At 43.7% G+C, this 22,507-nt stretch overlaps 1 protein-coding gene across 3 annotated transcripts in view; it reads left to right on the top strand.

The window, feature by feature from the left end:
- Nucleotides 1–10,357, top strand: part of ZBTB38 (zinc finger and BTB domain containing 38) — a 71,429-nt gene extending 61,072 nt beyond the window's left edge. For all 3 annotated transcript variants that reach the window (XM_012724877.1, XM_012724876.1, XM_004682150.2), the window contains one exon: nt 6,758–10,357. In XM_012724877.1, the coding sequence (XP_012580331.1) occupies nt 6,758–10,345 (3,588 nt within the window). In that variant the 3' untranslated portion in view covers nt 10,346–10,357. The remainder of the gene's footprint in view (nt 1–6,757) is intronic.
- The last annotated feature ends 12,150 nt before the right edge of the window (nt 10,358–22,507 follow it).

Below are 22,507 nucleotides of genomic sequence, written 5' to 3'. Positions count from 1 at the left end.
CATCCTGTTTGAGCTAATTATATGTTCACCCTTATATTATGTCCTTTTAAAATATATTTACATTAGCCATTCATTTTGTGTACAAACATATAAATATGTGCACCTGGTATTTATCTGTTTATAAAGTATGTGATAAAAGATATTATGGCTAAATTATAAACTTGAGAAAACAGTAATAAGTTAGATGAACATGGTTATCTCTACTTTTTCAAATTACTATTAAATTATTTACTTTTAAAAAGATAATAGCTCACTTATATTTTTGCAGCTATCACGTCTTTCCAGCCTATTCTATCTTGGCAATACTATTGAGAATAGTGCATGAATTTGCTTTTCAGAAAACAGTTTGGAAAGTTACATGTAAATTAAATCTACTTTCCAGTTCATATTTCTTTTTCTGAAATCCCTTGTGGACTGAGCCCTGGCAGGAGCTCCTAAGGCTTCCGTTGGAGTAACTCTTTGTAAAGAAATATAGTGGAGGAGAGCCTGTTATCTTTTTATGTCAAAGGATGCTTCTTTTGGAGAGAATAACTACCCCACACACCCTCAGGCTCACACACAGATATTTTAAGCCTTAATTTTACCTTGGGGAATATGCTTGAAGTGTATACATCTGGTAACACCTGTGGGCCGAAGGTTACCTAACTTATTGTTCTTGTTAGTTGCACAAACCGAACTGGCTACAGGCGCCTGGGAGTCACGTTGCTGAGAGCACTTGCCTGGTGCCTGGCCAGTGCTTGGGCAGGCAGCAGGTGCATGTGGGTCATAGGATCCAGGGGCACAGCTGCACTGCACCGTCCCTCCTGCCTGGCAGGCAGCAATCTGAGCTGCCTTGTCTTCCTATGTTTTGTGAAAAGGTATAGTAATTTTTAGTTAAAACTGACTTCTTCTCACTATCAGCTCAGCTTTTCAAAAACATGGTTCTAAAGACCACATGGGTTAAACTACATTTGTAGGACTAGATTTGTCCCCAGACAAGCAGGGGTCCCCTCTGAACTACAGACTTGGATCTTGTTTCTTTGTTGCTCTTTATAAAGGTAGAATATGGCTGCAGAAGCGGTGGCACTTTCTGCAGTCATGAGGTGATTATGGCCTAGAGGCTGTTTGTGACACAGTGATGTGGGGTGATGGGTGCCGGCATCTGAAGATTTGACTTTGCCTTTTTTTATAACTTTAGCTGCTTTTCTGGTTTGCATTTGCAGATTGCATTTGCATTTATTTCAGACTGTTACATTTACTCCTTGATGATAAACTGAGGACAAAAACTTACTCTGTGCCTCTGACAGCCCCTTTCCGTCCTTTGTCCCTGTCTGCAGAGTTAGGTTCTCCCTGTCCAGATCAGTATATGTCCCTTTCTCCCTCACGGCCTTCCTAGCCTCTTCCTCTGCCTTCTTGCACACCCATTCCTAAGCCAACCTCCAGATGTCCACAGCCTCCTTCCAGTGTGCCCCAACCTGTCCGTCTTCCAGGTGGCTTTCCTTTGCCACGTTTCATAATCATCTCTTATTTCCCTGCGACACCATAAGCCTTAGGGGCAGAATTATTCATCTCTCTGATAGCACTGGTTTTAATATTTTAGTGTCAAACCTGAAAAGTGGAATAAGGTATAGATTCATTCCTTATTACTAAATAAATAGAAATATACAAATACACATCTATTCTAGGGTCTTACCTCAACTGTTCTAAATCAGAACCTCAGGGGGGATCTGTAAATCTGTATAGTTTGAAAGTTACCCCGGTAATTGTTAATATATAACTAGGTTAGTCAGTATTTAGTCAGCATTTGTTCAAGGAGGAAGTAACTTTTGTCTTCCTATAGCATTTAGCCTGATGCCATGAACTTAACATATAAATATTGGAGAAAGGGGCAACCAAAAAAGAGAAACACATGTATTTTGCAGCAACTTGGATGGAGCTGGAAAAGATCATGCTTAGCGACATAAGCCAGAAAGAGAAAGAAAAATACCGGATGGTTTCACTCATAGCAGGAGTATAATGGACCAGGCGAGAAAATAACAAGAATAATGAACAGCCATATACCAGAGACATTTTGTGGGGTGGAGTGGGGAATGGGGTAAAAAACGGGGGGGGGGGGAGGGAAGTGCATGGGATTATGGTGATGGCACACGGGTGTCTTGGTGATGGGAAACCGGCGGGGACAATTGAGATGAGGGGAAAAAAAAAGTAAAAGTGTAAAATGTAAATAAATATTGGAGACAGGGATAAAAATGTATCTGGACTCTGAAGTCCCTTCTTGCCCCCCATCATCCCACATTCTTTCCGGGGTGGGGGGTACATATTCTCCTCCCCAGACCGTCGCTACATCTGGGAGGTGAGCTCCTTCTCTCCTGGCCCAGACCGCAGCCTGCAGTCAGCCTGCCCCCTTCATGCTTCCAGCATGCTGCAGCCAGAGTCATTTTTTAAATTCAAAACTGATTGTGGCTCTCAGTAGCTCCTGCTTACCTGCAATAATATTTGCTGTGGAGAGTCCTCTAGAGTCCTTCCTGTGCGCTGACTCTCCTTTCCTAGCCAACCTCATTCGACAGTCGTGCTGTGACCTGTCACGTGCTGGGACGGCTGAGGACACCGGGACACGGAGCGCACCCTGGCGTGGCCCACAGACTCCAGCTACAGTGTACCCTTTTACCACTGTTTTGCTCTCGGTGTACCTTCTGCTCTGAATGCCCTTTACACACTGTTGTATTATTGTTCAGTGCCAGGCATTCCACAGTGCCTTGTCACTTCATCTTCTAAAGGTACAGGTACGTACCTTTAGTGTAAGGCCTACCCTGATGGAATCCCATTAGTAGTAGTTCTCTTTCTTCTCTGGGATGCTGAGCTCCTTGGTAACTCTAGCTTGTATATAGTGACATGTTTAATGGAAGAAAATACAGCTTTTTGTATGGGTACCTAGAAGGCAAGTCATGGTGATAATTAGTAACTATGATTCTTAATGGACTTCTGCCCCATGAGATATCATACTTGGAGTTTTCAGAGTTGTTTGAAATGTTTTTTGGATATTTTCTGACATTTGAGGCCTTTCCTGTTTTATATGTTATTCTGTTCGTATGACCAAAACACTAATTATTAAGTGTTAACAACTAGTCTTTGGCTAAATATCCTAACTGAAAAACCTGAGAGAATCAGAGGACCCTACAGAAGAAGGGCTTGTAATCTGATGCCCTAAAGAATATATTACTTAAGGAGAAATACTTTATTCCCTGTCGGGGTGCCCAGGACCCCAGCCCCATGATTCAGCAGCCAAACCCGCCTGTATAAGGAAGTTAATGCTTCCGCGTGATCAGTGTATGCTCGTTGTGTGTCCTGCCCAAATATGGTTGTTGTACACGTGAGCAATGCTCTGATTGGTCAATGAATGCTATTTAAGCAACTGCCATAGGAGTCTGGGGGCGAGGGGAGGCAGCAGGGAGGAGGAAAGCTAGAGAGAGAGGGGGGGGGGCAGGCAGGCAGGCAGGCAGGCAGGCAGGTGCTCGAGGGAGAAGAATAAAGGGTCCAGAAGAAGATATATCGTGGAGTCTCTCTGTTGGCAGAGAGTGCGTCACAATTCCCAGTTGGGGTCTGTCTGGGCCAGGAGAGGGCATGTGCACCTTGGAATGCTAAGCCTAGAAAGAGGACCAGAGGGCTGTGAAGTGGAATGTTCTGGAAGAGACTGCAGTCTTCAGGTACGAGGAAAAAATAGTTGACCTAGCAAAGAACTAAGCCTAGATGGAAGCCACCTCCTTGGAATCAGATAGCATGTGTTTTACCAGGTCTGAGACGATCCAGTCAGGTCAGATAAAGAATTGAAATAATATATGGGCTTCACAGAAGCCAAACAGGAAACGAATATATAGGCCAGGAGAGAAGGTGGAACCCAGAACAGAGAGTCTTCCAGGAAAGCAAAAAGCATCCATAAAGTATGTCACTGATGCTGGATCCAGTGGAGAATGGCCCCTCTGGTCTCTTCAGGGCATCCCATTCTCCCTTCTGAGGCAAGAGGACGTCGCGAAGATTCTATTTCATCTAATTCACTTTTAGTTCTTCTACACTTTTAGGGGGGAAATGTGGAAGTACAGTGAAAGGCAGGGTAAAGAGAATAGAACTGAGGTTAAATAAAGCGAGACAGTATCGTGCCAGCAACTCAGGCCGTAGGGGTAACAAGTGACAAAAGTTAGTTCTAAGTCCGTCTGTCTCAAAATTAAAGCAAGCATGGTGAGTATGTTCTTACATGAATTGAAGAATTTTTTAGATATTTATTTATGCACAACAGAACAAGGGTACAGGCCAGAGTTGCAGGGGGTGAGAGGATTCACCAGAGACAGAGTGGGGAACAGAACAGGCAGATGGACTGAAGCACACTGCTGAAAGGAGCAGTGGGTGGGTCAGGAGAGGTCTGCTGTGTCATGTGCGTCAGCTCTCTGGCTGGGGATCCAAAACAGGTCACAGTGGCTGCGATAGATTCTTAGTGCTGCAATTTAACCCTGTGCGCCACCTGGGGGCGGAGGTGGGGGGCTCTGAATTGAAGAATGTTAAGTAGAAATGCTCTCTTCTAATGGCTGAATGGGATAAAGGAATTTATCAAATAGATTCATATATAATAGAGTCTAAATAACATAATGAGGACATTTTAGAGTAGCATTACAAAAACATAAAAATAGGTTCTTTATGTGACCATTTAGTCTTTCCAGATAAATAAATGCCATGAGTTAAATAGCATGCTCTAGAGCTAGGAAGATACTTACCTAAACTTTCTGAAGAAAAAAATCAGAATCCCACAGAAGTAACTGGGCTTATGATCCGAATCCTTAGGTAGAGGAGAACATTGTCACTGGGAGTTAAAGTAGTATCATCAAAACATAAGACCTTCCGGATGTCACTTGTTAAAGGGATAGAGAGAACAAATGAATAGCTAGTTAATGTGTCCTTTGGCAAGAGGGTTTTTTGTTTTTGTTTTTTAACTGCAGGTGCAGGGGTGACCTGTTATACAATGAAAGTAACTTTACTTGCTGTTAGCATTTTTTAAATGAAAGATAAAAGTAGAGAATGCATCATATATACTTTGGGTAACTTTTAATTTCATTTGTATCTTTCATCACTGTGTACCATGTATTTCTTATTGAGGGTGAGCATGAAAGCTGCTGCTTTTGACTATCCTTCACTAGACTGTAAGTTGTCATGCTCTGGCCATCCCCAAACATATGCTCTGGCCTCTGTAAATATTCTACATAGAGAAAGAATAACAAGAATGGGCTCTGAAAAAAAAATGAGATTAAATCTTCAGACCAAAATAAGAATCACTGTGCCTTCAAATTGTACTAATTTAGAAATCTGACAAGGCACAGTATTGTAATCTCAGAAACATCCTTTCCTTCTTGTTTCATTTCCTTTTTGTTTGCCTTTAGTACCTCAGAGTTCCTTTTGAAAACCCTAGTTGGTGTGGCTCAAAATGCAGGGGAAATCAGAGGAAGAATGAGATGGGTCCGCAAAAGGGCCCCAGCCCAGAGAGCAGGGCGCCCCTTGTGGGACTGGGTTGCACAGGCTGGGACTCCCTGAAGACACCGCTCAGCCATGCCCTAGGCCACTCCAGTTCCAGCTCTTTGAGCAAAAAGTGCCTTCACATACAAGCACTGCTTACTTGGGGAAAACCTTTCGAAATCATTTTCCTGTTCCATGAACAATGTTTGGCTGGTTCATCAGGTCTATTGTGACAATAGGGAGGAGACTGGCCGCAAGATGATGGTACTGCCCAGCTCAGAATTCAGTGCAGCAGGTGTGAGAGAGGATGAGACCCTTCACATTTGGGGGAAAGTGCACCTTTCTCCTTGCAAATTTAAACACACACACACACACACACACACACACACACATATAACTACAAAATTGGAAAAAGAAGAGCTAAGAGTTCTGGGAGGATTTCCAACTATAACAACTATTAGCAATGGCATGAGAAGCAGACTGGAGTGAAATATGATTTAGCTTCTAATGTTGGCTTCAAGTCTTGGGAGTGACCACAGAGGGAGATAAAAAAAAAACTGTATTTTCAGGGTGCCTCACTGGTGGCAAAGGGGTCAAGTCTCAGCGCTCTCACCACAAGGACTTGAGTTCAATCCTGTCTTTTTTTTTTTAATATTTATTTATTTATGCAAACAGAACTGGGGTACAGGCCAGAAGTGGGGGGGGGTAAGAAGATTCACCAGAAACTGAGTGGGGAGCAGAACAGACAGACTTTCAAAGGAGCTAACCCAGAGATGACACAGGAGACCTCTCCTGTCTCTCCCACTGTTCCCTTCAGCAGTGTATTTCAGCAGATCTGCCCGTTCTGCTCCCCAATCTGTCTCTGGTGAATCCTCGCACACATATACATACACATAACTCTGATGTGCACCCCAGTTCTCTTTTTTAAAAATTTATTTACTTATGCATACAGAACTGGGGTATAGACCACAAGTGGGGGGGGGACGGTGAGAGGATTCACCAGAGACAATGGGGAGCAAAACAGGTAGACTGAGAAAGTACACTACTGCCACACCATGTGGGTCATCTCCCTGCCTGGAGATCGAACTTGTGCTGTAGTAGCTGTTAATAGCTTCATAGTGCCGCACTTTAACCCGTTGTGCCACCAGGGAGGGCCCCAAATAAATGTCTTTTTTACAAACCTATATTTTCATAGAAAAGTTTTTCAAAGAAATTAAAAATAGCTTACTAGCAAAGAAGTTACATGTAGAAAAGTCTCTGACCTTCTCTCCTTTTGTTTCAGATGACAGTCATGTCCCTTTCCAGGGACCTCAAGGACGACTTTCACAGCGACACAGTGCTCTCCATCTTGAATGAGCAACGCATTAGGGGCATTTTATGTGATGTCACTATCATTGTGGAAGACACCAAATTTAAAGCCCACAGTAACGTCCTGGCTGCTTCAAGCCTGTATTTCAAAAATATCTTTTGGAGCCATACAATCTGTATTTCCAGCCATGTCCTGGAACTGGATGATCTCAAAGCTGAAGTGTTTACAGAAATCCTTAATTATATCTACAGCTCCACGGTTGTCGTCAAGAGACAGGAAACGGTCACTGATCTTGCAGCTGCAGGAAAGAAGCTGGGAATATCCTTTTTGGAAGATCTCACCGATCGCAATTTCTCCAATTCCCCAGGTCCCTATGTATTCTGCATTACTGAAAAGGGAGTGGTCAAAGAAGAAAAAAATGAAAAAAGGCACGAAGAACCAGCCATCACGAATGGGCCAAGGATCACAAATGCGTTTTCCATCATCGAAACGGAAAATAGTAATAACATGTTTTCTCCACTGGACTTGAGGGCAAGCTTCAAAAAGGTCTCTGACTCCATGAGAACCTCGAGCCTCTGCCTAGAGCGGACAGACGGCTGCCACGAGGCGGAGCCCGTGCGGACCCTGGCAGAGCACTCCTATGCCGTCTCTTCTGTGACTGAGGCTTACAGAAGCCAGCCAGCACATGAGCACGACAGCAGCACGCCTGCTAAAACAGGGAAAGAAACTTGTGAAACTCTTGCAGCGAAACCGAAAACATGCCGAAAGCCAAAGACACTCTCCGCCGGTCCTCAGGATTCTGAGTCAAGTGCAGAAAATATACCACCTGCTCCAGTAGCCAACTTAGAGACGAATCACGAGCAGAGTCCCGAGCCACCTACCGACCTTTCTTGTTCCAAACCTCCCAGCAATGAAGGAGACGTCCATCTTCCCAGGGAAGATGAAAATAAGCCCTCTGACTCCCCCGGGCCGCCAGCTGCAGAGATTCCGCCTCTCGTTTACAACTGTAGCTGCTGCTCTAAGTCCTTTGACAGTAGTGCTTTGCTCAATGCTCACATGCAGCTTCACAAGCCAACACAGGAGCCCTTGGTGTGCAAGTATTGTAACAAACAGTTCAGCACCCTGAACAGGTTGGATCGTCATGAGCAGATCTGTATGAGGTCAAGCCACATGCCCATTCCTGGAGGGAACCAGCGCTTTTTGGAAAACTATCCTACCATTGGACAGAATGGAGGTTCATTCACAGGTCCAGAGTCTCTATTATCTGAAAATAGGATTGGTGAATTTTCCAGTACTGGAAGTACCTTGCCAGAAGCAGACCACATGGTTAAATTTGTTAATGGGCAGATGCTCTACAGTTGCGTTGTATGCAAACGTAGTTACGTGACATTATCCAGCCTCCGAAGACATGCAAACGTCCACTCATGGAGAAGAACATACCCTTGCCATTACTGCAACAAAGTATTTGCATTGGCTGAATACAGGACAAGACATGAAATTTGGCATACGGGAGAAAGGCGGTATCAGTGCATTTTCTGCCTTGAAACTTTCATGACCTACTATATACTCAAAAACCATCAGAAGTCTTTCCACGCCATAGATCATAGACTTTCCATCAGCAAAAAAACAGCAAATGGAGGCTTGAAGCCTAGTGTCTATCCATATAAACTATACAGGCTCCTGCCAATGAAATGCAAGAGGGCTCCTTATAAGAGCTATCGAAATTCTTCTTATGAAAATGCTCGAGAAAACAGTCAGCTGAGTGAGTCTGCCCCTGGTACCTATGTCATTCAGGCTCCCCACAGCTCTGAGTTGCCAGCACTGAATTTCCAAGACGGTGTGAGCACACTGACCAGCAGTCCAGCCATCCCATTGGAAACTGCCTGTCAGGACAGACCCACTCCTGCCAATGTACCAAGCGCAGAGGGCACCAAATGGGGAGAGGAGACACTGAAAATGGATCTTGACAGTAACTTTTATTCAACTGAGGTGTCCGTGGCTTCCACCGAAAACGCTGTCAGTTCTGACCTCCCGGCAGGAGAGGTGCCTGCTTTGTCTCTGGGCACCAGCGGTGAGAACTCTGCCTCTGTGATCAGCTACAGTGGCTCAGCACCCTCAGTCATCGTGCACAGTAGCCAGTTTTCATCCGTCATAATGCACAGCAACACCGTGGCCGCCATGACCAGCAACAGCCTCAGAGGCCCCGCAGAGCCCCCCATCAGTGCACCCCTGAAAGATGACAGCAAACCTGAGCCAGACAAAGTGGGTCGAGTAGTGAGCAGACCCAAAGGCATCAAGGAGAAAAAGAAGACCACACCAGGTAGCAGGGGAGAGACACCAGAGGAGCCGAAATATGTTGCTGATTCCGGAGGGTCGGTCAGCAAAAGTACAAATACTGCTAAAGAAACTAGCAAAATTGAAACCTACATCGCAAAGCCGGCTCTGCCCGGAACCTCCACAAATAGCAACGTGGCACCCCTTTGCCAAATAACCGTGAAGATCGGGAATGAAGCCATTGTGAAAAGGCATATCCTGGGCTCGAAATTGTTCTATAAGAGAGGGAGGAGACCCAAGTACCAAGTGCAGGAAGAGACTGTGCCACAGGAGAGCAACTTGGGCACCCACAGAGACAGCCCGCTCGGGCTCTGCCAATCTGAATGTGTGGAGATGAGCGAAATGTTCGACGAGGCAAGTGACCAGGATTCCAGTGACAAACCCTGGCGCCCTTATTACAACTACAAGCCCAAAAAGAAATCCAGACAGTTGAGAAAAATGAGGAAAGTCAACTGGAGGAAAGAACATGAAAACAAGAACCCAGGGAATAAGTGTAAATACCCAGCAGAACTGGACTGCGCCGTGGGGAAGGCACCTCAGGAGAAGGCCTTTGAGGAAGAGGAGAACAAAGAGATGCCCAAGCTGCAGTGTGAACTGTGCGACGGAGAAAAGGCCGCGGGGGCCGGGAGCCAAGGCAGGCCCCACCGGCACCTCACTGCCAGGCCGTATGCATGTGAGCTCTGCGCCAAGCAGTTCCAAAGCCCCTCCACGCTCAAGATGCACATGAGGTGCCACACTGGTGAGAAGCCGTACCAGTGCAAGACCTGCGGGCGCTGCTTCTCAGTGCAAGGAAACTTACAGAAGCACGAGCGCATCCACCTGGGCGTGAAGGAGTTCATCTGTCAGTACTGCAGCAAGGCCTTCACTCTGAATGAGACCCTCAAAATCCACGAGCGGATCCACACTGGCGAAAAGCGTTACCACTGTCAGTTCTGCTTTCAGAGTTTTTTGTATCTCTCCACGAAACGGAATCATGAGCAGAGACACATTCGGGAGCATAATGGGAAAGGCTACGCCTGCTTCCAGTGCCCCAAAATTTGCAAAACAGCTGCTGCCCTTGGAATGCACCAGAAGAAACACTTATTCAAAAACCCAAGTCAGCGGGAGAAAACAGAAGGTGAAATGTGCCATGAAAACTCGAGTCCCCTGGAGAATCCACATCTCGTTGATTCCGAGGACAATGACCAAAAGGATAATGTACAAACCATTGTTGAAAATGTGCGTTGAGAGGCGAGACTTCGAAAAATCTTCAAAAAATACAAGTTGGTGGGTTTGGTTTTGGTTTGTCGTCGTCGTCGTCGTTTAGTTTTCTTTTGTTTTTAGTTTAGTTTTGTTCACATTAAGTCATGAAGGAGTGAAATGTAAAAAGAAAATTTCATTTGTGAAAATTCCAGAAAAAAAAAAAAACCCTGAAATCTACTTTGAGGTTTTAGCATTAATTTCATGTAAAGTGCACAAAAAACAAAATAGCTGAATCTTCCAATATCCCCAGTATCTTGTGAAAGTTTATGAAGTTCTTAGCTGTGGTATTTCTGCCAGTGAAAAAAGTTTAATTTTTGTCTAATTTAAAACTTTCTAGTAAGTGCTAATAGGAACTGGCTGCTGAACTGTCTTTAGTCACTGGAGAAAATAAGGGTCAGATATCATGAAAATGTCATCTTCATAAATATGTTAAAAGGTAAATGAGCAATGATAGTCATTATTCCCATCCAGCTCTGCACTGTTAAAATTGTTTCAATTAATGGATACATATGAAATACTTACTATAGCTGAAAATATGTGTGAAATGAGTAATCTAAGTAGGATATCCATGCGTTATCTAGAACTACTTTTCTGCAACACAGACATTGTAAAATACATATATAAATCACTATAACTTTTAACTGTTTATTTCCCCTGTAGAGAATTTTAATGATGAGCAATAGATCTGCAAATAAGGAGCACTGATGTAAAAGTCAGTAGAAAACATTTTGAATATGACTTGAGCATGTGTACCCTTGTAGATGGAATGCTGTTCTCTTGAAGTTATGGCTGAGTTGTTGTTAGAACTGATCTATTCAAGTCACGGAGAGCTAGGTCATGCCTTATCTATGGGGAAAAGCCTTCCCAGGATTTACCTGTAATTTCCTGTATGTATTTTACTTTGTAATGTCCTCACTGTAGAAAATGAAGACAGGTCAAATTCTTCTGAAGCTCTTTACAGTCTTCCTTCCATTCACCCCAAGGCTGTGGATGTGGGGGTGTACTTCAGACAGACTTAATCAGTCTAGAATACGAGTAAAACCTAATTTCTCCCATTTCACTAAAGGAGTATCCCAGGAAATTTAGTGTAAGGCATGCACATAGAGGTAAATTCCAAGGTACTTGAAAGTGAGAGAAAGCCTAATCCCTACAATTATTAACCTTCCTGGAGATGATGCAGCCCACAAGTACACACTAGTACAAAAAAAGAGGACCACAGCAGCACCCCCAACCCTGCCTTTCAATGATTTGAGTGGGCAAGAGGAACGACAATATTCCTTGCTTTGTTTTAGGGGTGGAAACACAGAATGTGGAATGACAAGGCTCTAGCCCTTTCTTTTTAGGCTCAGAAACGTATCCAAACCCTTGTCTGAATTCATGTTTGCAGATGCCTAGTCTCCTTGCTAAAACCCACTTAAGTTCTTAATTGTTCTTTTACATTGACCCAGACCGTCAACATTGCCCACAGAGTCTACTTGTCCTGTAGGAGATCTAGAACGTGAACTAGGTTCATGGGAACTCATGGTTCTTTTAAAACTGTCAGAACAGGTGGGAGAGAAAAGACTTTTCTACCCTTTGATCCCTGGTATGGGCAGAATCCAAAACCAGTTTCAGGGGAGTCAGGATCATTAATACTAATGAGCGTTGATAGATGGAAACCCAAGGTTTCCATGGTTGCTAGGTTATTGTTATGAACAAGAAGCTCAAAGACTGCAGATTCTCTCTCCACGTGTGGTGATGTCTCCATAAAGAAGACTTAATATGAATTTGAGTCAGCAAGAAAGCATTTAAATGCTCAGAAAAGGACTTGATCAGAGCTGACTTTTTTATACTTGTAGTATTTTGCTGTTAAATAACCCCCATATGTATCTGCATTTATCTTTTGTTCATCTACTTTTACTTACATACAGTATTATATAGTAGAGGAAAACGGGGACATGCAAGCAAATTCAATTTCACTTTATACATTGTAGATATGTATACCTGCACTATTCATTTGGGTTTTGTTTAAAAGATAGTCACAAAGGGCTTACAAAGACCATTTTTGAATTGATAATTAAGATCTTGACTAAGCAATCCTGTCATCTACTAATTTGTTTATCTCAATTAGAATTATGAATCAAGGAGATTACTGTGTATTTTAGTCATTTTGATTTGGGGTAACTTCAGATATAAAATTATTACATGTAGTGATGTCTCCCAGCCCTTATATGTGGATATTTTTTAAGTGGACTTGTATGCTGATAATTCTAGACCAAAGTAAATATGGCAGAATATTTATACATGAAAAAATAATTTTGCAAATATTTTCTATAATTGTATCATTCATTTAAAATGTTGATAGCTTGTGTTAGTTTCAGGGAGGGGTGTATATTTTGATAAAAAAATACTTGACTTTGTAATTCTGTATATTCTATACAATTTATAGCAGAGCCGTTTTAAGACAGCCTTGTCACACTTTTTGTTAATTGTGAAAATTTTATTATGAGTGATGTTTAAGTATGCATTGAGTACATAATGACCAACTAGAGTTCAAGTAAGTGTAAGCAGTGAACATACTGTATGCTGTACAAGATACATTGTAATTTGCTGTTTTAGCATCTGTATTTTGGTTAGAAGATATTATTAAATGCAGATGTCAAGGGTTGGAAAGTCTAATTTTATTTTTAGAAATAATGACTATAAATTTGTTTTTGCTTGATTAAAATAGCTTATTCCTATGTAAAGTCTCTTTTTAACTGTTTGAATGTTAATTCTTTTGTGCAGCCAAGCAGGTATTCCATCTGTGTGGGTCACAGCATTGTTTCACATATTATTCGTTCAGTATGTTCCTGTTTCTTGTTGCATTCCATGGTATCTACTTATGTACTTAGGACTCAAATGGAATATGATATTGAAAAAAAAAACGAAAATAGCAATTGACATGTTCTTACGATTTCGTGTTATCCTCAGTCAGGGAGTACCACAAGCATTCTGCTCCACGCATCCGCAGGAAACAGGTTACATTTACTAGTACCAGGTATTTGGCAGCGTCCTTTCCACGGCCGTTGCCATTCAGTACTCCCCAAACAATCTTGGGAGGTAGACTGCATTATCCACATGGAACAGTGACTGAGAAGATACCACAGGCAGGCAGAGCCAGCATTCCAGGGCAGGATGGCCTGCCTCCACGTTTTTTGTTCCTTCTCCATGCCTCAGGCAAAAATGCTTTAACGTAAACTGAACCACCGAGAGTGAGGAGAGAGACCTGACAAAGTCGCAGCTTTATGGGAACATGGTTGTGGGAGGGGGGCGGGTAGCAGCTGTGGAGTCAGCTTAAAAGCAGAAGGCGTGTTAGTCTTGCCTCCCCGATTGACCACGAATTTACTTAGAGCTCACTATAGGGCATTTGGTTTCTCTTGTATCTTGGGAAATTGCTAAAACGCCCTGTAATGTTAATTCTGAAGAATTTATAGATTTCTAAGAATAGGAAGTGGAAATAATGATGCTATTAGAAACCAGTGATTTTTTGCATATAAAAGATCAGCTTCATCCGACTGTCTCTAACCTTAACTACTTACCGTCAGATGCATGCAGTTAGTTACAAAGTGACCAACCATTGGTAACAGGAAAGGGAGTAATGGGTTCAGCAGCACTAGCCATCACTGGTACAGGGAAAAGAACTCAGATTTCCAGTCCTCGTAGTGACTGGCAGGTAGCATCAGTTTTGTACTGGAAGAACAATCCAAACCAGTCCCTCCCCCCAAAAAATGGTAACTGCTATCTGCTAACTTCATTATCTGACACAGCAAAAGATCTAATAATGAAAGAACTTGTAACAAATGAGAAAGTAACTATTAAAAGCATAAAAAAAATATGCGAGGCAATCCTGTTTGTACATATTCTTTTTATTTCCCCAGATATTTTCATCCCTGTTGCTCACTTTCCTCTTTTCTTATCCCCTATTGATTGATTTTCTTCGACGCCCTCTGCCTCTGTCAGTTCCTCATTGCAGCAACCACAATTCTTCCACTTCTGTTTCCTCTGTACTTGAAAACTTGCCCTTCCCAAATCTTGGCCACCTGTTAATCACCCTCCGAAGGGAGCAGCCTCCTTACACTTCTCCCCTCCTCCCCAGAGTGCCCCCTTTGACCCCGATTCTTCAAGCAATATGATCAGTAAACAGGTGAGTTGATGTTGGGTGCAATTTTTAAATCTAAACACTCCAAATTTACTAGTGGAAGAACATAACAGAAATGTGATTGAATTCTTTATTATTTCATTTTGATTTTGAAGATAACAAATAACTGTGTAGACTTTTGCTGAGCAGTCGAGCACATTTTTCAATAATTCTAAGTTATGACTGCCATGTAGTTATATAATTGTTACTCCTGTTCAACTTTGGTCCATACAGATCGAAAGCTACTTACATGATACTAATGCTTCCATGAAGTCTTAATTTATTTATTCAGATACACTTAATTTTGAAAGTCAGACATTTTATCAATACCAGGGTTACAGAAATAGGTGGAATCTGCACCTTTGTGCAACTTAAGTGTGGTAGAAGAGATGGATGAGGCAGTAGATAGTAATAAAACAAAGCCCTGGCGCTGAGAAGCTCAGAGACAAAGTAGAGAAAGGCATTGAGTGGAGGCTGTCAGAGCCTGGACTTCCAGGTGGGGGGCAGGTCCTCCAGGTAAGAGTCACAGAAACAAAGGAACCACAGATGAGTGTGGATTGTCCTCAAGAGCTTAACACTTGACATGGAAGTTGTTAGCCAGGAGAGGCACCTGAGATCTAGCCAGGGCTGTCTGTCCTAATGGCAGAAGGGTGATGGGGAAGCAGTTGAGGGACTGAATGTAGGAGGTGAGGACAGAGAGCTATACCACAAGCTCCAGGTGAAATGAGAAGCTGATGAAGGGTTTATACAAAGGGATCTGTTGTGTCTAGAGGGTCCCTTGCTGCTATGTAGTGAAGAAAAGGCAGGGTAGGCAAGGATGTGGGTGGTATCAGGAGGCTGGTATAGGCCAGCTGAGAGATCTCAGGGCTTGAACAGGTTGGGAGTAGTAAAAATGGTAAGAATAGGTCACATTCTGGATATTTTTTTAAATCTTTTCAAAGAAAGTTTTCCAACATGTAAAAGAATAGGCTAATGAACCCCAGTGTACCCACCATCCAATTAGAACAATTGTAGACAACTTCGCTTTATCTATACCTTCACTCACTTCCCTTCTCTATTGTTTTGAAACAGATTCCAGACTTATGTCATCAGTAAATATTTCACTGTGCATTTTTTAAAATGTTTTAATATAACTAGATCATCACATCTAAAAAATTAATAGTTCCTTATCTCCATCATTTAAAATTTGTGATTGTTTTATGATCATAATTTTCTTATTATTTAAATCAGAGTCTAAATGCCACACACAAAAAAAAATGTCACACAACAGTAATTGGTTGCTATAACCAAGTGTCTTTTAATCTATAGGTTTACCTTTGATCTTTTTTTTTCCCCTTTGCAATTTATTTTCTAATAAAATACATTGCTGATCCTGAAGAGACTCTCATAATCTGAGAAGTAGAAGACGCCTCCTCGGTTGGTTCTGTACTTCCAACAGGAGGCACATGCTATCTGGCTGAAAGAGTGGATGTACATGGAGATGTAGCTGATCGATTTGTGAGGAAAATAAAAGAGGCAGGAATGATTCCAAGATGTGAAACTGAACAATTGGGTGAAACCACCACCAAACATCTGTGGAGCGGACATTCTGAAGAGAGACTGACCACAAGCCCTGGAGCTTATATTCTAGCAAGGAACACAAATGGCTAAAGAATAACAACAGGGATAATTGCTGTGAAGAATTGCTGTCTGGTATTTTCAGGACATCTGACCTGGAGATTCGAGGGAAGTCATCCTTGAAAGTAACTTTTGAGCGGAGGCTAGGATGAGTAAGCGTTGAAAAGGGGAGGGATTTCAGATGGAGGGAATAGTATGTGCCTCAGTCTGTTCTCCACGTCTGTGGGAAAGCAGAGATGGCCAGACTGTCAGATTTGAGCTGCCACTGGAGGGCAGAGCTGTAACATGCAGAGCTTTCCTGTCTGTGCTAAGGCTTTGGATTTTATACTAAAAGCAACAGAAAGTCACTGAATGGCTTAGAGTAGGTTGGGACAAGAAAATAGAGGTTTATCAGTTTTGCATTGTGAAAAATTCACTGGGGCCTACCTGCAAGAGAATAGCTCAGATGACACTAAAATCCACATGGAGAGCAGTGAGGACACCATTGCGGTGGTGATATTGTAACAGGGTGGTCCCTAGGAAAAAGGGAAGTTCCAGGTTCCCTAAGGGGAGCACCCTGTTACAATATCAGCTTCGATTATGTATTGGTGGTGAAGATTGAGAGAAGAATTTGCCAGCTATCTAAGCTATCTAAGAAAATTAGACTTTGACACTGAACTGGTACAGATCATGGAAGATAGGGAAGGGTTAATAACGGTTTTAAAAACTGTTGAAACTAAGAATACAAGATGTCCTCTAGGAAGTTTATACACAGAGTGAAAACAATGCCAGAAAACACCTGTAGGTGAAAGATGAGTTACATGAAAGATTATAGAAGAGACAAAAGCAGAGAGAGGACCAGAAAAGTAGGAGGGAAAATTGAAGAAAAGGCAGCATACTGAGATAAAACCAACAAAGAAAAGTCTAGAAAGTGTCTTTTTGCACTCAACAGTTAGAAGTTCCGTAACTGTTAGCTGGTCAACCACCTTTAGCAACCAGCTCTTGGGACAGGGGAAGGCACTGGTTTAGAGTGTTTGCCAATTTCCATGCTGTAAATACTGCGGCCATGGGTAGCTTTAAGCTGCCAACATGGCAGCACTAACATGGACCTGGGAAGAGAAGCACCTAGTGGACTCACAAGAGCTGGCACTAACCTGCTCCAGTGACTCAGTGGGTGATCTCAGCAAGAGTCACTGCGATGTAGAGGCGCGGGTGGGAGCTGGCAGCAGATACTGGAGCGGTATGAGGGCAGTGAGTCGGGATTCGTTTCAAGAATCTGAGTTATGGTGGGGAGGAAAGGATAAGTAAGTGGGGACCAGGATTCCAGAGCATGAGGCAGGATACAAGAAGATGAAGTGGGGGAGTTGAGAGTATTGGAAACTGTAGCCAAGGACTATGGAGCCTGGGACTAGTTTAAGGCAGTAGAGATGGCATGTCTGAGAGACTGACAGGAATGGAGTGTCATCATTGTCTCAGGGAAAGCCCACAGATCTGTATTCCTTAAAGTACTTTCACAAGTACTTTTCTCACACGCCCCTCCCAACAGTTCTATTGTGGTAACATTGTTGACTTTCTTTATTTGAAAGCAGTGGTGAGGCACAGAAGTTGGGGGCCTTGCCCAGGCAGACAGACAGGACAACCTAAGGCTGATTGTTTTCAGGACACTGTTTTCACCATCGCCAGCTGGTGACTATGCTTATTTTTTTGGAATACCAAGGCCTGAATCAGCAGCAACTGCTTGCTTGTTTTCCTCAAAATGAGTAATCATCAGCTTGGACCCCAGTACCCTCACAGTCCCGGGTCATCAATTTTTTTTTTATTTAACATGCTCTTCTGTGGCAAATAGCATTAGTAGACACTGCTTTAAGCATCTAATAACTATTAGCTCATTTGACCTCATGCAAAGACTGTGAGCTAGCCTTCATTATTGTGCTCCTCAATGTTTAGAGCTGTTATCTTCTCTGCAGACCTCTGCCGTCTCATCCACCGCTCCTCTCAGCAGAGTATTTCAGTCAATCTGCCGTCCTGTTCCCCACTCTGTCTCTGGTGAATCCTCTCACCACCCCCAACCCCGCACCCCTGGCCTACACCCCAGTTCTTGTATGCATAAATAAATAAATATATTCTTTTAAGTCTGACTTAAAACAACCATTTGTTTAATTTCACATGGTCCTACGACCTGTGGAGCATGGCCTCTCATGCAGTGGGAATCAGAGGGTGGTGGTACTGGAGTCTTCCAAAGCCTCACTGCCCTGGATGTCAAACAGCCACAGCCCAGCCCAGATGGACGAGACTCCTCAGAGCAGGAGTGGCAGACACAGACAGGGAGGGAAGGAACTGGTGACAGGTGTCTTTAGAGATAAGTTGCTATAGGGGTAATTTCCAATGGAAAAACCAAGGGGACCGAAATAACCCTCAAGGTTGTACAGCTATGAAGAGAAGCAGCATCTCTGAGGCAGCCAAGGTGAGTTCAGCAGCCTCTTGACGAGGCTAAAGGGTCCAGACCCCAGCAGCACACACCACCTCTCCTAGGACAGCTAGGGGCTCCCATTTTACATGAAACCAGAGAGTTCCTGGGTTTGTCTATTAGGAATTTGAGAGGGAGGAAAATAGTCTAAAAATACTTTGAATAGAAAGAAATAAAGAGGATACTGTCTGTCTGTCTGTCTGTCTGTCTCTGTATATATCAATCTGAAGCTTTTAGTCAACTACTCAAAATATCAGATGTGCAGAGGCCTCTGATATCTGGGATCTGATATCTGACATCTGGGATCAGAGAGTTAGAATCTGAGGTCAGAGCTGCCTCAGGAAAAATCATCAAGCTCCTTCAGTGACACTGCTGTTTGCCATAGCCCTGAAGTCTGGGTCTACTCTTTCTTTATAAATGATCTTTTCTCCCTAATGCAAGGACCAGGAGATGACGTCTCTACTTTAAAAAACATTATGCATTTTGCCTGAGCAGTGGGTGATAGCCAGAAAGAAGCTGACTCATCTGCAAGTGGCCAGTTTCTCTCACAAACTGACAGCCTAAGCTAGTGTGTGACGTAGGTTCTGTTCATTTCTAGCTTTCTGGTTTTGCTGGGCCCAAAGGCCAGGTCCTGCCGTGGACCCGGCAGTGCCTGAAATTGGTGTTGCCTGGAAAGACCCACAGGCCGTCTCCCAGGTGTTTCCAAATCCCACACCATTGTCTTCTCTTTCTCCCCCCTATGGACCAGAGAATTGAGGGCCACTCTTTTGTCATCTCTCACTTGGAGGCCAGTCTTCTTTGCTATTGCTCATAATGAAGATGACAACATTGCAGGAGCCGGGAAGGCCTCCCCACTCTGTAATCCTCGTGCCCAGTCCAGAGCCTCCTCTCTGAGATCCCCCTCCCCTGGGGACAAAGACTATGCAGGGCCACCAAGAACATTACCTGCCACGTCTGTCTCCCTCCAGGCATATCTCATTCCACTTGAAACACCACGGAGGCTGAGAATTCTAAGTTCAAACCTTGCTTTCCAGATGGCTGTGAAGGTGTGCTTGTCAAAGGAGGAGAATAATAAAGCATATTTCACTAAGAGCTCGCTGGCCTAATAGAGAGCTTAAATATTTAGACACATAAGATGTAGGCCTCCATCTGTATGCTTGCCCTTGACCCTGCAAATATTCTAGGAGAAAAGCTGTCACCACTCCCCCAGATTCTGATTCTTCATCACACTATGCCTGTGTACAAGCTCCTGGCTATGTTGCAATGTCTGTTCCACCCCAACCACACCACCATCCACAGACATAATCGTTTCTCAATATCTAGTCCAAAAGCCTTTCAAAAGCTGCTTCCTTGCAGTGTGAGACGGTCCCTCAGACTTCCGCTTGCCTATGCCTCAGTCACACCGCAGCTCTCCGGAATAATCCAGTTTCAATTCCACCTCTGCTATCAGCCCAGATCTCCTCTGGGCTGGATCCAGAGTTGACTTATTTAGCTCTATGTCTCCAGCCTCAGCACAATGCTCTTCCACTAAGAGTGCTGATTTTCCATTCTGGGGTGGCCAACCCTCGTGACTAAGGGGCTTTCCAGACACAGAACTTTCAATGCTGAACAGAGAGGCTTTGGGGAAAACCAGGATGTTTGATCAGCCTAAGGTGGAAGAGGGAAGAGCTATCAGCAGACAGGACAGAAGTCGATCTGAGTGGCCAATGTAAGTCTGAAGCCACTAGTAGAACTTCTGACCTTTGAGTGCACACTCCTGTGCAGTAAGGACATTGCCAGGCCACGTGGACATCTAGCCCAGCTACGCAAGTCTTGGCTGGCCACACAATGTGGACAACGTGGACGCTGTCTCAAAGCCCTGCTAAAATCCCTAAATTATTTCACTCTCTCCCTCTACTATCATTTCTCTGTAGAGACTCCTGGGAAGCCAGCTCACCACGCAGCTTCCCGTGTCCTCACAAGGCATTCACAGAACAGTTAATCTTCCCACCCTCCTCCCACCACCACTCCCACCCCACCTCCCCCCACACTCCCCTGACCTGTTAAGTGTGGAGGGGAGTTACAGATTTTCCTGCTGAATCCTTTTCTATCTTCATATTGCAAGCACCTGACTTTTCCATCAGGAAAAGTCACTCCTCACTCCCTTTTTTCTCAGCCCCACCCTCAGACTTCAGATGGGATGACTGGATGGGTGGGAAGTATGTGACCCAATTTCTAGTACACTGTATCTCTACATCTCGAAACAGAACAAGGAAACTGAGTCAGGAGCCTCTCAATTGCCACGCCAAGAATAATTGACTTGAAATGAAGCTGGATCCAAGGGCCCAAGGAAAAGGATCCTCTTATTTCTCCCTCCTTTCTTCCCTCCTTCTCTCTCAGTTCTTTTCTTCTGTGATTTGGTTTCTCTATACTCTGCTTTCCTCTGTGTTCACTTCAGTCTGATTCTCTCCAACTGATTCAAACATGACCAGGCTGAATGAATACACAAACACACTTCAAAGAGCAGACACTTCTAGTGATACCCCCTCTAAACAGCAGCATCTGAATTCACACCTAGAGCCCCAACACAGTCGTGGGCACACAATAGTACAGCTGAGGCACCTCCCTCTAGACAGCTGAAGAAAAGTCAGTTAAAATGACCACAAAACACGCTACATTCAGCTAAAAATAACTGAGCCAGGCACTGGCCCAGATTTTTCATCATTACTCCCTAGAAGAACCTGAAGAAAAGGTCTTGTTTTTATCATTTAACAGATGCAGAAAATCCCAAGCCCAAAGACTTCACTGTTCTGAGAGACGACAGTCCACACAGGAAGTTAGAGTCTTGTTTTTTGGCGGTTCCTGGGCCTCAGCAGGGACTTGCGGGAACTTGCCTGAGCTCAGAGCACGCCCCTTCCGGTTTCACTTCTCTGGAGCTGAGCTCCGACAGCTTCTCAGCCTTCACTTTCCACAGCCTTTTTTATTCGATCATGCAAAGCCCATTAGAATAGGCACCGAAGATGTGTGGACGTTAATGAGCCTCTTTTTCCTCTCGTTTCCGGAAGCTCTCTTGATTCAGAGAAATGACTTCTCTCCACTTGATGAACACAGAAAGCAGGTTGATGCACTTGGTGTGCTTATGTGTCACGTATGTTTTAAAACACACACGGGCCCTCCCTGGTGGCGCAATGGGTTAGGACGGAGCACTGCAAGCGAGCCACATCTGCTTGAGTGAGTGCTAGTTCAATCCTCGGCCCCAGAGGTGACCCACATGGCGCGGCAGACTTCTCCTGACCCGCCCGCTGCTCCCCTCAGCAGTGTACTTCGTCGATCTGCCTGTTCTGCTCCCCACTCTGTCTCTGGTGAATCCTCTCACTGCCCCTGCACCTCTGGCTTCCAAACAGAGCACACCTATTTGGGAAAAAAAAAAACAAGATTTCCCTATGGCTCCACCCCCAAGCTTCTCCTTGGAGTATCACACTGTCTCATACCGGGAGCACCCCTACACATAGCCAAGCACACATGTATGTGTGTCTATGAACTTATATTTTTAGTTCTTTTCACTTTTTTCTATGCAAAGGTGAGCACACTACATACAGCATTCAATGCTCCATTTAGTAACATATCATGGAGAACTGTCCTTGAGTGACATGGATCTATTGTTCTTATTCTTTTAATGGTTGCATAGTATGCCATTATATGAATCTCTAAGCAATCTTTTCTTAGTCATGCATTTCTGACAGAATATCGTAACAAAGATAAAACGAACAGAAAAAAGAGTATTTGCTTAACTCTGACTTATCCAGAAAATTAACAGGGTCTCCACTGTTCTGAACACTTCTAGTAGTTTGGATCAACATTTATTTAATTCCTAATTCTAGGCAAAAATTTTTTAGGATTCTTCTGCTTTGTAGTAAGTGTAAACTAAAGAGTAGCAGATCTATCT

Source organism: Condylura cristata, unplaced genomic scaffold, assembly GCF_000260355.1.
Source record: "Condylura cristata isolate star-nosed mole 26May11 unplaced genomic scaffold, ConCri1.0 scaffold00014, whole genome shotgun sequence".
NCBI lineage: Eukaryota > Metazoa > Chordata > Mammalia > Eulipotyphla > Talpidae > Condylura > Condylura cristata.
This window is presented reverse-complemented; position numbering and strand designations above follow the sequence as displayed.